The following is a 13,414-nucleotide window of genomic DNA, read 5'->3' as shown; positions in this document are numbered from 1 at the left end:
ACTGTAGAAGCCTTGATTCTGCTCTTACACACTTCTAAACACATCGTATGATATATGTACAAAGTTTGTTTGTTTTGTTTTTGTTTGTATTTTGTGTCCACTTTTGATCTAGAAGAAGAAATAAAACTAAGAGCGGTTTTGAGGTCTGAGCTGTCTTTTTTCATACATCCAGACTCTCGTGTTCACACATACTGGAAACATTCATGCTTTTGTAATTAACCTGCTAAAGAAGACACTCAGTAGATTATTGCAGATGTGAAAGCACTTCAAATGAATGAAAGTTTACTGTAAAGCAAATGTACTGTATTTTATTTAATGCAATATATATATTACAAAATAATCTGGACTCTCAAATTGGTAGAAAATCAAAGCCATATGTCTAACTAAGGTGTGTTCCAAATTTGAAGTTGATAGCACAAACATTGAGCTTGTTTTCATGGTAATGCAATGTCTGAGTTTTGAGGGTTTACACTTTCAAATGATACCTAATTTATGATCATTACTAAAATATCTAAAGGCAAAACTAAAAACTAAACTAGAAGACAAAACTAAAAACTAATAAAAAGGCAAAACAGAAAAAAGTTCACCATGTTCCACTACTGGGACACTGACAATTAACAGTCTAAATAGTCTTAACATTTAATACAAGCTTCATTATATACAGTAAATATAAATATTACAGTAGGGTACAATGTGTCTATTACATTGCTGATCAAAATAATTATTTTGATTTATATTACAATATCAGTATATAATTGAAATATTATTTAATATATTTTGAAATCATAAAAATTGCTTTTTTTTAGCCCCATTGTACTTCAACAAATATATAAATCTGTTTTAATATTAAACTAAAAGTATATATATATATATATATATATATAAAAACTGTGACTAAGGATTTTGTCCAGTTTTTTAAATAATTGCCAGCAGAGGAAGAAGAAAAAGACACCATGTGAGAGAAATGGATGGACTATCGTCAGTTGTTCTGTTGGGTGTCGAGACTGTCGCGTTGGTTGGGGAGACTGTCGCGTTGGTTGGGAAGACTGTCGCGTTGGTTGGGAAGACTGTTGTGTTGGGTGGGAAGACTGTTGTGTTGGGTGGGGAGACTGTCGTGTTGGGTGTCGAGACTGTCGCGTTGGTTGGGAAGACTGTCGCGTTGGTTGGGAAGACTGTTGTGTTGGTTGGGAAGACTGTCGCGTTGGTTGGGAAGTCTGTTGTGTTGGGTGGGGAGACTGTCACATTTGGAGGATTTGTCGCCAGGAATCTAACAGGATCACTTTGAACGCCAACCCAGAAGATAGAGGAATTCTGCACAAATGTTGCCCTGCAAAAACCCATTAAATTAATTTACATTAGCAATGACAGCAGAAAAAAAAAAACAGTTTGTATCACTGTGTATCATATAATTAATTGTTGAAGGCGTCTTTCATTGTGTCATTTCTTTAAAATACAACCAGATTAAAAGATTTATGTTTAGTAAATGAGGAAAGGGAACAGTAAATCTTCTACTGCAGCATTATGAAAGCAATGCTTAAAAATGCTTGAAATATAATTAAATTACTTGGGACCAATCCCTGCTGAAAAAAACACCACATGCTGGTAAGGTAGGTTTTGAAGCTAGTATGCTGGTTTGAGCTGGATTATGCTGGTCCTATGCTGGTCCATGCTGGGATAGGTGGTCAAATTGATGTTGTGTGATCAGTGTAAGGAGATAATGACATATACAAACTAAGTTTGGTGTCCATATGCCAAAACATTGAATTAGCTTATGGCACCATGCCATCAATTTCGTTGATGCATTATTCAAGAAGTTTGGTCAGTATTTTGTTTTTGTCAGCATGGTCTGAAGATGATCCCAGCAGATTTTTTTGAAAATCAGACCAAGGGTCTAGTTTGAAAAAGTTCAGAATTCAAAATGGTGGACAGCAAGTTCGACTGAATATGGTATCATTGTTTTCGGTATGACTCAAGGAATCTATCAAGAACAGTTTCATTAAAATAGGCAAAATTAATCAAAAGCTTTTAGCATTTTTTGAAATTTCATTATAAATTTTGACCAGAAGGTCAAATGTTCAAAACATTATGAGAACCTTCAGGGCATTGTCTTGATAACACATACCGAGTTTCGAAACAATATGCTAATGTGTTCAGAAAATACAGTATTTTACAACAAACTACAAAATGGCTGACGCCCAAAATTGCTGATAAAATAATTCTACTGCACTGAATTAAAAGAGACCTTTTTTATGATATTTGAACAAACCGTTCAGAAGTTATGAGCAAACTTAGCCATTTTTTTTATATCTCCTAACCAATAGCTTGTACTATACCGAAACATTGCCTCAGGTCATGCTTGTGATGACTTTTACCAAGATTTGTCTCAATAAACTAAAGCTATGTGGAGATATATCCTCACATCCAGTCTGGCATGCTCGTCCTTAAATTTTTTTGTCTATTATTCAAGAATGGTTGAGTTTATCAAAAAGCTTTTAACAACTTTTTGCCAGCATGGTACGTATATCTGAGCCAAAAAATTGGACGAACCGTGTATGACGAGATTGAAAAAGTAGGTTTTTCAATCGAATCCTCTTGAGCCAATCAGAGGAAAAAATCATTTCTACCCCTTTATTAGCACAAATGTAGGTGCAAATTTGGGCAGTTGGTGGTGCTAAAGGGATTGAGTTAGAGAATCCAGAATTGCTGTGGTTAATATTGACACTGTCCTCTTTCAGTGTGCCAAACTTGATAATTTTCTCACAAGCGGTTCTGTGCTGCCATAGATTAAGTGGAAGAAGAAGAAGAAGAAGAAGAAGAAGAAGAAGGAACATTAACAGATACAATAGGTGCATTTGCACCTTCAGATTTACCTGAACCAAATATCTGTGTTGTTGCTGTTGGGAGCTTTCCACTGAACCACAATATTTGATTTGTCATCATTTGAAGTATGACTGACAGCTGAGTCCTGAAAGACAGAGAATGCTGGTTCATCATCGAGTATATATTTATATATATTATATATCGAGAAATATTTTCATTCCTTCGTTGCTATATACAAAATATGTATCCAGCACTTTAGGCTATAATTATGTAATGCAAGGTCAAAGCTTTCTAAAGTCATAGAGGTTTGGAATTACATGACGGTGAGCAAATGAATGTTCATTTCTGGGTGCACTGTCCCTTAAATAAAAATCTTACATTGGTTCCACAGGTGAGTAATTGAGTATTTTTTCCCATGACTGTGAAAGTTCCTACTGGACCCTTCTCATCCCTGGCCTGAAGAAGAAAGCCCCTGAATCCAGTCTCATTTGCGTGTAGTGTTACTGACAATAAAACAGTTATGTTAACTGTGATCTTGAATGAAACTGACGCATACATCCAGTAAAAATTTCAAGACACTGCGCTGAAAAAAAAAAAAAGATCTGTATGTTTTTACATTACTTTAACTCATGAAAATAATTTAAGTAATTTCAACTTTTTTGTATATACGTTTACGAGACTCAATTCTTTTTTAAAATATAAAAATTTCATAGAATTTAGGTTGAAATGAGTTGTACAGCCAGTTTGATTAAAAATTTAAAGCAGCAACTGAACTTAAGTTTTTAAGTTGAAATAGGTCAATTTTTTTTTTTTTTTTTTTTTTTTTACAGTGTTGCTGAAAATCATTTCCAAAATGGCTAGGAAAAGTGGTTATTTCTGAGAAAAGCTCTAGCATGTGTTTGCAGATTCCACTCATGGCTTGATTTATTGTTTTTAATGAAATTTAATTTATACATGTTTTTACAGATGAATGGAGCTGTTACTAACCTGTGATCACCTGACCATCTGTGTAGTTAGAGGCATCTGAGGTGACAGTATATGGAGGTTCTAATGTAGAGGGATTAAACCCATGTCCAGGAGTCATAGACATGCATGCCTGAGTCACCTGTCCATTTCTGTATGCCGTTAGAGTGTGAAGATTCAGCCAAAAAACCAGGATGAGAAACTGTATATACATCTAAAACAGAATAAATAAATTAAAAAAAATATATATTGATAACAAGAACGAATAATAACATTAACAATTATTGACATTTTAATGAAAACATTCAAGTTAAGTTCACTATTTAATGTTTTAACCGAGAGTTACTAACCTTCACAAAACCAAACAGCAGTGTTGCTTTCCAGGAAATGTCATTAGCGGGTTTGTGTCAGAAAGAAGAGGGATTTATAGGTCCTTGATATCAGGAGTGCAAACAATGAGCAGGCAGAAAAACAACTTTATTGCTATGGGTAAACAATAAAGAAAAGGGAGTGGATATGTGAAGTATGAGGAAATAAAATTGGTGAATTACGAAAAATAAAAGTTGATATTTGAATAATGAGGAAATAAAACCTTTGCCGCTCTTCTACATATACATCTTGACTTTTTCATGTCTATTGTACCTCTTAAATGTGTACAAATGGATGTATGGAGTTGAGAGCTTATCTAAAACTAACAGAGATCAAATATGTTATAGATTTTATCCATGTGACCTTTGAATATGTGACATGACATATAAAAAAACGGACAGGCATAGTACATTAGCTTCTAAGAACACCATGTAAATATGAGAATAAAAGTTAGCATTGAATAACTACTAAGTTAAAGTTTTCTGATATTTTTCTAATAAAGATTTAGGAAGTTTATAACAACAACTATTCCTTTAAAAATTGATTCTCTATTTTTTATTAAAGTATGAGCAATTTTAAGATACATTTTCAGATATACTTTGCATTCATGAAATTTTGACTTATAGATTCAATGAAACTTTAAATCTAAATGTTACTGAAAGAGAGTAAATGTCCCAATCACAACCAAAACAAACTTGAAAACTAGAACACAATATAAAGCTGCGACACAAATTACGCATGCAAAATCACAAATACAAAACAGCTTTTACGCCCACGTGAAATTCAATCAGTCTGTATTTATGGGATAGAAATTTCCATACTGTCAATACAGAGGCTTCAAACAAGCCCACAATCCCTCTGCCGTTTCTGGAGGAGCAAACTTCTCACTCTTACACAGTAGGTTTTTCTTTGCTGTCTTTGAATCTAACAACCGAAGAACATGTTATGTAGAACAAATTAAGGTAAGGTAAATTATACATTTTTTTTTAAACATATTTTATTGGTTCTAATCAGTAACTACAATTTTTTCATACCTCAGAGAACTACTATACAGGTTTGTAATTAATGTGAATAATGGATAATGTATAATTAAATCTAAAGTAAAGCTCATGCAACCCACTGACTCAAATAACACCAAATCCTTCAGAAGGAATTACTACTTATTTAGAACGGTATTTTAAAGGTGCCCTAGAAGCAGTTTTTACAAGATGTAATATAAGTCTAAGGTGTCCCCTGAATGTGTCTGTGAAGTTTCAGCTCAAAATACCCCATAGATTTTTACTGCCTATTTTGGGGCATCATTAACTATGCACTGATTCAGGCTGCGGCCCCTTTAAAATGTGCGCTCCCCCGCCCCCCGAGCTCTCGACTATAATACAGTGCATTTTCAAAGTTCACACAGCTAATATAACCCTCAAATGGATCTTTACAAGATGTTCATCATGCATACTGCATGCATGCGTCGGATCATGTGAGTATAGTATTTATTTGGATGTTTACTTGATTCTGAATGAGTTTGATAGTGCTCCGTGGCTAACGGCTAATGCTACACTGTTGGAGAGATTTATAAAGAATGAAGTTGTGTTTATGAATTATACAGACTGCAAGTGTTTAAAAATGAAAATAGCGACGGCTCTTGTCTCTGTGAATACAGTAATAAACGATGGTAACTTTAACCACATTTAACAGTACATTAGCAACATGCTAACGAAACATTTAGAAAGACAATTTACAAATATCACTAAAAATATCATGTTATCATGGATCATGTCAGTTATTATCGCTCCATCTGTCATTTTTCACTATTGTTCTTGCTTGCTTACCTAGTCTGATGATTCAGCTTTGCACAGATCCAGATGTTAATACTGGCTGCCCTTGTCTAATGCCTGGCATATGCAAATATTGGGGTCATACATATTGATAATCCCGACTGTTATGTAACAGTCTGTGTTATGTTGAGATTCGCCTGTTCTTTTAAAGAAGGTCTTTTAAACAAATGAGATTTATATAAGAAGGAGGAAACAATGGAGTTTGAGACTCACTGTATGTCATTTCCAAGTTCCTTGTTATTCAACTATGCCAAGATGAATTCAATTTTTGATTCTAGGGCACCTTTAAAGTGAAACACATATCTCTCTAGTAATGACTTAAGTCATTGTAAACTTTTTTTGTAAGGTTTCGGATAGTAATTCCTTCTGACAGATTTGGTAACACTTGAGTCATTACTAGTGGGTTACCTTGATCTTCACTTTATAATGCTGATCTAAATCATTTGTAATTCCTTTAGAAGGATGTAGTAACGTTTGTCATTACTATCCAAAACCTTACAAAAACCTCAGTCCAGTCATTACTTGGGTTATCATATCATTGGGCTCCAAATAATTAGTAATTCCTCCTGAAGGATTTGCTAGTACTCGAGTCAGTACTACAGGGCAACCATGTTCTTTACTTTAGAATTAACTATGCATTGTGCATTCATTTTTTTATGTATAGTTCTTAGTAGTCCTCTGGGAGGTATGAAAAAATAGTACTTACTGATCAGCTAATAGTGAACTACCTCCTTCAACTGAACATTATTACTTACTAATTGCTTGTTTGTTTGTTTTTTAAATACTAATTTGTTCCATTTCAATCAATCAATCAATCAATCAATCAATCAATCAATCAATCAATCAATCAATCAATCAATCAATCAATCAATCAATCAATCAATCAATCAATCAATCAATCAATCAGTTACATAAATAAGCCTTTGTTTTTGTTTTGTTTTTAGATGCATGTTTACATTCTCCTGGTCTTGTGTGTGTGTCTGAGGGGGGTTACATCTTTCCCTAATGGGAAAGTGGAGGAATCCTGTGAAAGCATGACCCCCAATCACCCTGAATTTAAGCCCCAGACAAGCAGCTCTCCTTACAAAGTCTCTGTGAACAGCACCACATTCACACCAGGACAAACCATCACTGGTGAGGGCAGTTTCTAACTGCTGCTTCTTCTTTATAGGTTTTTACATATTAGGCTTAATCGGTTACCCATTGTTAAATGAATGAGATTTTTAAAGATTGACAAGCACTTTCTTTCCTATGCTGATGTATTTCCTTTTGAAACGGGAAGTTTGGGCTTGTATCATAGGGCTTGTCCCTTTAAAAAAATGCCAGTAGACTTTCTTTTGTCACAGCTATGAACATAATTTGCTACATGCAAATAAACTGCAAATGATATTGATGGTATTGAGGGGGGACTTTATCATTCTAGGGAGCATCAGATTAGGCAAAAATCTGAGCAGTTTACAATGAGTTATCAATATTTAAGTCTACACAGAAAAAAATTGTGTAGGATTTACTTTGAAATCATTCTCACTCAGAAACTGCTAGTACATTTCATAAATAATTACAAAGACACAGCAGTGACATATTGAATTAAACATGACATTTTTAAGTAGAAAGAATTTTCTTGTAAAATATACCCCAATAATATTTTTTTTTTTGCACTGTATACATTTTTAAATGCATATATCAACTAAAAGTGACGTTGTCAACATTTACACTATCATATACCTTATGCGCCAGAGAAACAAGCACAGAGTCATCTTTTGATTTTTTGTGTTTGAACTTCCGTTTTGTAGCTTTGTCGAGGAGCAATTAGATGGGGAAGTGGATTTATTTTGTAGAGTTAACGAAAGTTGAAGCAGATGTCAGTAGACTGAGAAGATTTTAAAACAAGCAATTCATTCATAAATTCGTAAGATCTTACCTTCATGCTTTCAAAATACAAACCGGAATAGGCGCAGCGCTGAAAAGAGGCAGGGCTATACAAGGTCTATAGATGACCTCAAAACTAATAGATATGGACTAAAAGCCACATTCATGGGGTTTTCTTAAAAACTATCATATGTAATTCAGCTTAAAATTATGCAGTGTTATTAAGAGTAATTTCATGGTCTCACATTATTCCACATCATTACCATAGCAGTTTCCTCAATGAAAAGCTCATGATTATGTAAGCAGCAGGGGTCAACTTGAGTTACGCTGACAAGCCTGGACAGGTCAACATACATCTTTGTGTTTAACTCTCAGTAACCCTGCAGGCGGCAGAGAATGCCTCCGAATTCCAAGGCTTCATGTTACAGGCTCGAGAGGTGGACAGAAAAACTGCAGTGGGACGCTTCACATCAATAAATACCGTCCAATCCCGTGCCCTGAACTGCTTTAATATAGAGGTGCTTTATTGTTATTTTAAGATGGAGTTAATGTATTACATTACTCATTCGTATTCATTGCAGACATTTAAATATTAGCTGCAATATTTGCTTTAATGCTAAAATGAGGCATGAGTCATGGAAACACTCTGGTTTTGGCCCTCAGAACTCAACTCTCAGCCAAGCATCTGCAGACAAGAAATCCCATTTTGAGGCTACATGGGAAGCACCGACAAACTCCTCCCTGGGTGATATTCAGTTTGTGTATGCATTTAACACTTGTTTAAATAGCCAGATTATACATTTGCAGTCTCTTAAATTAAAATGAAAACTCCTTGATTATAATTGTCCATTAATTCAATGCCCTTACAGTGTGACGTTTGTCAAAGACTATCCAGTTTTCTGGACCATGGTGAACAGCTCTACAATTCGGTCAACGTCTCCTATCAACACTCCATCTACAACAAGAGTCACTGTGATTCTACTTGCACTAACATTTACTTCGATCAACATTTGATAAGTATAAACAGTTCTATAGAAAAACACAGATGTTTTATATTAAACATAATAAAACTTGATGGTAAACGTTTTTAGTGTTTATATAATATAACCATGCAGTAATTGTGGAGAACGCAAATGCTTTAAACATGTAATAAAATAGCTGACAACAAAAATGTCTGCACTTTCTGAATTAAAAACAAACGGTTATAAAGGATCTTTAAACTTTTTTATTTCACATTTATCCCTGTTTTTAGTTTTCCTAATAATTCAGTCATTTCGAACATGCAAACAAAAACATTTTGTGAGTTTTAAAAGGTACATCCTAGCCTTACAGCAGTGTGAAAGATGTTTGTGTGCAAAAAAAAAAAGGACAAACATTACACATTGACATACTAACAATGGGTTAATTATAGGTTATACTAGACAAGTTCTGAATATTCTGACAGAATAACAACAACATTTTGACTATGCATCTCAAATCAGCTACATTAAGGGCAAATTCACAGTCTCTAGTGGTCTAGTAGAAGCTGGATGAGAAAAGGAAGGACAATGAAACAAGGGACAAGAACATCTTATTAACAATACTGGAAGTACGGTATGATGTGTTGTACTTTACTCTGTAGCTCAGGGTGTGTTAACGTGTCCTCAGACCTGTTCAAGTAAAGAGCACACAAACAAGATTGCACAGGAACACTTGTAAAAAGATGAGGACGCATGATCTCTGCTCATAGGTCATGAAGAACCTCAAGCACAGCGGCAAGAGACCAGGCCTGAGTTTCACAGCTAAAAGGGCAGAACTGGCCGTTCTCATTAGTGAGCTCTGGCAGTCCCTTCCAGGATGACCTGAGGAACAAAAGACAGATATATCAGATCCAGATGACACATTTCTGCAGATTTGATCTCCAAATACAGCATAAGATATAATCATTTATTGTTCCATTCACATTTAAAAACGTTCAGCATAGTTTCTCAGTTATTGGAACTGCATTCTGATGACTATAGTGGTATTGAAATTACACACTTTAAAAGGTGCCATCGAATTTAAAATTGAATTTACCTCGGCATTGTTGAATAACAAGAGTTCAGTGCATGGAAATGACATACAGTGAGTCTCAAACTCCATTGTTTCCTCCTTCTTATGTAAATCTCATTTGTTTAAAAGACCTCCGAAGAACAGGAAAATCTCAACATAACACCGACTGTTACGTAATAGTCGGGGTGTATGCCCCCAATATTTACATATGCCAGCTCATGTTCCCAACATTATGAAAGGCATTAGACAAGGGCAGCCAGTATTAACGTCTGGATCTGTGCACAGCTGAATCATCAGACTAGGTAAGCAAGCAAGAAGAATAGCGAAAAATGACAGATGGAGCAATAATATCTGACATGATCCATGATTACATGATATTTTTAGTGATATTTGTAAATTGTCTTTCTAAATGTTTCGTTAGCATGTTGCTAATGTACTGTTAAATGTGGTTAAAGTTACCATCGTTTATTACTGTATTCACGGAGACAAGAGCCGTCGCTATTTTCTGCATGAGCAATTAAAGGGGCAGCAGCCCTGATTCGGCGCTTTTTTAATTATGCCCCAAAAAAGGCAGTTAAAAAAATTATAAAAAAAAAAAAAAAAAAAAAAAATCGATGGGGTATTTTGAGCTGAAACTTCACAGACACATTCAGGGGACACCTTAGACTTATATTACATCTTGTAAATAAACGTTTGATGGCACCTTTAAATTGGATTACTGAATAATAATAAAAAGTGTTGAAAATAGGTGTTTAGTTTTACAAACTTGTGTACTGTACATTTCATTTACCAAGGTTCATTTTTTGAAGCAATATTTGCATTATACCAGCCATTTAGAATGCATCTGGATGTTTCTGAATGGTTAGTGGATAAATTTATGTAGCTGATTTAACTCATTGACTAGTATGTGATGTGTTAATCTTTTGTGCAAATCCAGTGTTGAACTGACCCTTGTTTGTGAAGCAGTTCGGTGTAAAATGTCGGCATGATGACAACACTCTACTACAACAACTCTTCCTCTTCTCTAAAGCAGCCCAACATGGCCTGGTTTATGTAAATTTTAGGGTTAGTGATGTCTCTAACCCAGGAAACAGCTGGTTGTAGTCCCTACCAGCCGTTTGTTGTAGTTCTTAAACAGAGAATTCTTTAAAAGAAAATATCTCCCTTTGCATTGAACTTTGAGCGTCGTAAATTTGCAGATGTTGTTTATGTTCTAACAGCAACATTACACACTAACTAAAGTTAAAAAAGTGAAACAATAATCAACCACCCCTTTAAAAATCAATTTTGGTCAACAAAATAATTAAGAGTTGAACATTTACCGTTCCATATGGACATAATGGCGAGAGAGGACATTCTTCACCAAATACACTGTTTTGTCATAAGTCTCTTTGCCCAGCTTTTTAGCAAAGTAGATCTTTGCACGGAGGAAGTATCCGATAGGCCAGAGCCACTCCTGATGAGGGTAAATAAACAGAAAGGTAAGTAATCCCTAAGATTGAAAAGCTAAAAATATGCAGATGAAGCAGTACATATGGATCTTACAGGGCCTTGATGATAATTGAAGCCTCTGGCAAGGTTGTAGCTGTCATTGTCCAGAGAATTGTCATAAACGCCACAGTAAACCATGTCACTGTTCAAACAAATGATCTTGAGTCACACACAGGAAGAGGTAATGCAGTATAATTAATGTAAGGAGATAGGAAAACATGGACTCTCACTCTGGGTCTAAGGTCTTCATCCCAAGAGGTCCAAGCAGTTTCTCTTCTGTAACATTCAGTGCTTCCCAAGCGTGCTCCACAGTAAACAGCTCTGGAGCCTGGGAAGGGAAACCATTAGAAATATACAAACTTCAAATCTTTTAGTAACCAACTAATAATTTGCTGCATACAACTGATTTTCACTGGCACTTTTGAGCATTATGATGGCAGTTTTTCTTAACCATATAAAAATTCAGCATGTCACCCTCTCAAACTTTCAAATCTTTGATGCAACATATAAGTCAAATTAACATAAAACACAAAAATTTTAAATGCTCTAAATCATGATAAATGAAGAAGGAATCTTTGATCTTTCAGATCTGATCAAGCCCTAGTGTGCTACTTTTAGAATGAATCCTCACCACCACCATGGCAATGGTAAAGTTGGGTCTGAGCTGGTAGTCACACCAGGGGCTGGAGGCTCCATAGCTGTCTTTGTAAATCCCCCGCTTATGGACCAACTCAGGATGCTTCTCATTGGGGTCATTCAGGTCATGGGACACATAGAACATCTTCTCAAAGTTCTCTTGGATTTTTCTGTCCCACTCTTCATAGGACACAGAGAGCTGTTTGCCTGTAAGTATAACACAAACACGGACACTTTACAGCATCCTATGATTTGAAATGGAATCTCGCCGAGTTATTTGAAATTTTCACAAACAATTTACACACACAAATGATTGGGGGAAATGATACATGATTAATTCCATAGATTATTTATACTTTTTTTTGTACTGAATTAAATATATTTATAGTTGTCATTACTCTCAACTTGTCTGCCATTATGGATTAAGTTTTTCATTGAACTTGTTGAATAAGGTATCTTAAATGGAAGCAACACTTCGCTTTCTACTTTTTGAAGCCTTCTGTGCATTAGGAGCATGCCTGACGATGCCTTAAAATGCTGTCTAGGTAGGCAGCTTACTAAGTTTTGGAACAAAGTTAAAGCACTGTCAGGGCCATCTGAGCTCACCATCTTTGTGTATGGTCACAGTATTGTAAGGAAACAGCCCTTGCTTATGTAGCTCCACCAGCCAGCGCAACGTAGATTTGCACAGACCCACTATTTCCACAGCTGAGCCATCTCTACATTAGGAACAAAAGAGTCATATTCAATCATGGGAACAGACATAAAATGTGAGACAGAGAAAAGAGATCCACTTATAAATGGAGTCTTATAAATAGATTATATGAGGCTTTAAAAGATTTCAGTGCATGCCTGGGTGTAGCCGGAATCCCTTTATTGCGGGCCCTCTCGCTCTCTCCCATTTTGTCCATCCAGGTCCCACAGTTAAACCGATTTCCACCATATACAAAGCCAGTGTCGGGGTTCACCTTGGCGACTATATTGAAGCCTGAGAAAGTTCATAAAAAAAATGGATTCATCCGTTTTTTTTCAAAGAAATCTAAAAAAGCCTAAAAATTATTTTAAAAGGCTTTACCTTCATCTCTCATGTTGCGGTCAATCTGTGGTCCGGCGTTCCTCTCTCTGAACTCTATACCCTGCATGTGGCGCTCCATGGCTTCATGAATGACCTCATACAGCAGCTGATCCTGTGGCATAACCAAAGCAAAACAATACTGGTGACATCAGTAAAGCCAAAATTTTTATAGAGTACATTCACAATGCCTGAAATAGTCTATTTTCTTAAAGGGGACCTATTATGCAAAATTCACTTTTGCATGGTGTTTGGATATAAATGTGTGTTGGCAGTGTGTGTACACAACCACCCTATAATGATAAAAATCCAACCTTTTTAATCCCCATAAATC

General features: G+C 35.4%; 3 protein-coding genes across 5 annotated transcripts in view; 1 reads left to right on the top strand and 2 right to left on the bottom strand.

Annotated features, from left to right (window-relative positions):
• Window positions 1-293: 293 nt before the first annotated feature.
• On the bottom strand, window positions 294-4,227 carry LOC137003300 (putative defense protein 3). Its single transcript, XM_067363409.1, has 5 exons — window positions 4,134-4,227; window positions 3,808-3,997; window positions 3,199-3,323; window positions 2,871-2,965; window positions 294-1,327 (listed from the first exon to the last, which is right to left on the bottom strand). The coding sequence occupies exons 2-5, from the start codon at window positions 3,995-3,997 to the stop codon at window positions 916-918; spliced, it is 822 nt and encodes a 273-aa protein (XP_067219510.1). The 5' UTR covers window positions 4,134-4,227; the 3' UTR covers window positions 294-915.
• Window positions 4,228-4,988: 761 nt separating this feature from the next.
• On the top strand, window positions 4,989-8,864 carry LOC137003780 (putative ferric-chelate reductase 1). The gene is made up of 5 exons (XM_067364063.1): window positions 4,989-5,114; window positions 6,926-7,115; window positions 8,226-8,368; window positions 8,514-8,611; window positions 8,720-8,864. Exons 2-5 carry the CDS (start codon window positions 6,926-6,928, stop codon window positions 8,862-8,864), a joined length of 576 nt encoding a protein of 191 aa, XP_067220164.1. The 5' UTR covers window positions 4,989-5,114.
• A 188-nt stretch (window positions 8,865-9,052) lies between these two features.
• The window catches only part of agla (amylo-alpha-1, 6-glucosidase, 4-alpha-glucanotransferase a), a 29,385-nt gene continuing 25,023 nt past the window's right edge, over window positions 9,053-13,414 (bottom strand). For all 3 annotated transcript variants that reach the window (XM_067362851.1, XM_067362849.1, XM_067362850.1), the window contains exons 27-34: window positions 13,084-13,195; window positions 12,861-12,996; window positions 12,615-12,727; window positions 12,004-12,215; window positions 11,603-11,700; window positions 11,427-11,514; window positions 11,204-11,337; window positions 9,053-9,691 (exon numbers count right to left, since the gene is read on the bottom strand). In XM_067362851.1, the coding sequence (XP_067218952.1) occupies window positions 9,574-9,691; window positions 11,204-11,337; window positions 11,427-11,514; window positions 11,603-11,700; window positions 12,004-12,215; window positions 12,615-12,727; window positions 12,861-12,996; window positions 13,084-13,195 (1,011 nt within the window). In that variant the 3' untranslated portion in view covers window positions 9,053-9,573. The remainder of the gene's footprint in view (window positions 9,692-11,203; window positions 11,338-11,426; window positions 11,515-11,602; window positions 11,701-12,003; window positions 12,216-12,614; window positions 12,728-12,860; window positions 12,997-13,083; window positions 13,196-13,414) is intronic.

The sequence above is a fragment of the Chanodichthys erythropterus genome, chromosome 16, assembly GCF_024489055.1.
Source record: "Chanodichthys erythropterus isolate Z2021 chromosome 16, ASM2448905v1, whole genome shotgun sequence".
NCBI classification, from domain to species: Eukaryota; Metazoa; Chordata; class Actinopteri; order Cypriniformes; family Xenocyprididae; genus Chanodichthys; species Chanodichthys erythropterus.
Note: the sequence above shows the minus strand (reverse complement) of the source record. Positions and strands in the feature narration are given on the sequence as shown.

What these genes read in the sequence shown, in the direction of transcription:
- LOC137003780 (XM_067364063.1), top strand. Translation starts at nt 6,926, where the DNA reads ATGCATGTTTACATTCTCCTGGTCTTGTGTGTGTGTCTGAGGGGGGTT. An exon ending in TGAACTGCTTTAATATAGAG is followed by an intron (nt 8,369 to 8,513) that starts GTGCTTTATTGT and finishes TTTGGCCCTCAG; the next exon opens with AACTCAACTCTCAGCCAAGC. An exon ending in CTGGGTGATATTCAGTTTGT is followed by an intron (nt 8,612 to 8,719) that starts GTATGCATTTAA and finishes ATGCCCTTACAG; the next exon opens with TGTGACGTTTGTCAAAGACT.
- LOC137003300 (XM_067363409.1), bottom strand. Translation starts at nt 3,997, where the DNA reads ATGTATATACAGTTTCTCATCCTGGTTTTTTGGCTGAATCTTCACACT. An exon ending in TACTCACCTGTGGAACCAAT is followed by an intron (nt 2,966 to 3,198) that starts GTAAGATTTTTA and finishes TCTGTCTTTCAG; the next exon opens with GACTCAGCTGTCAGTCATAC. An exon ending in AACACAGATATTTGGTTCAG is followed by an intron (nt 1,328 to 2,870) that starts GTAAATCTGAAG and finishes GGGTTTTTGCAG; the next exon opens with GGCAACATTTGTGCAGAATT.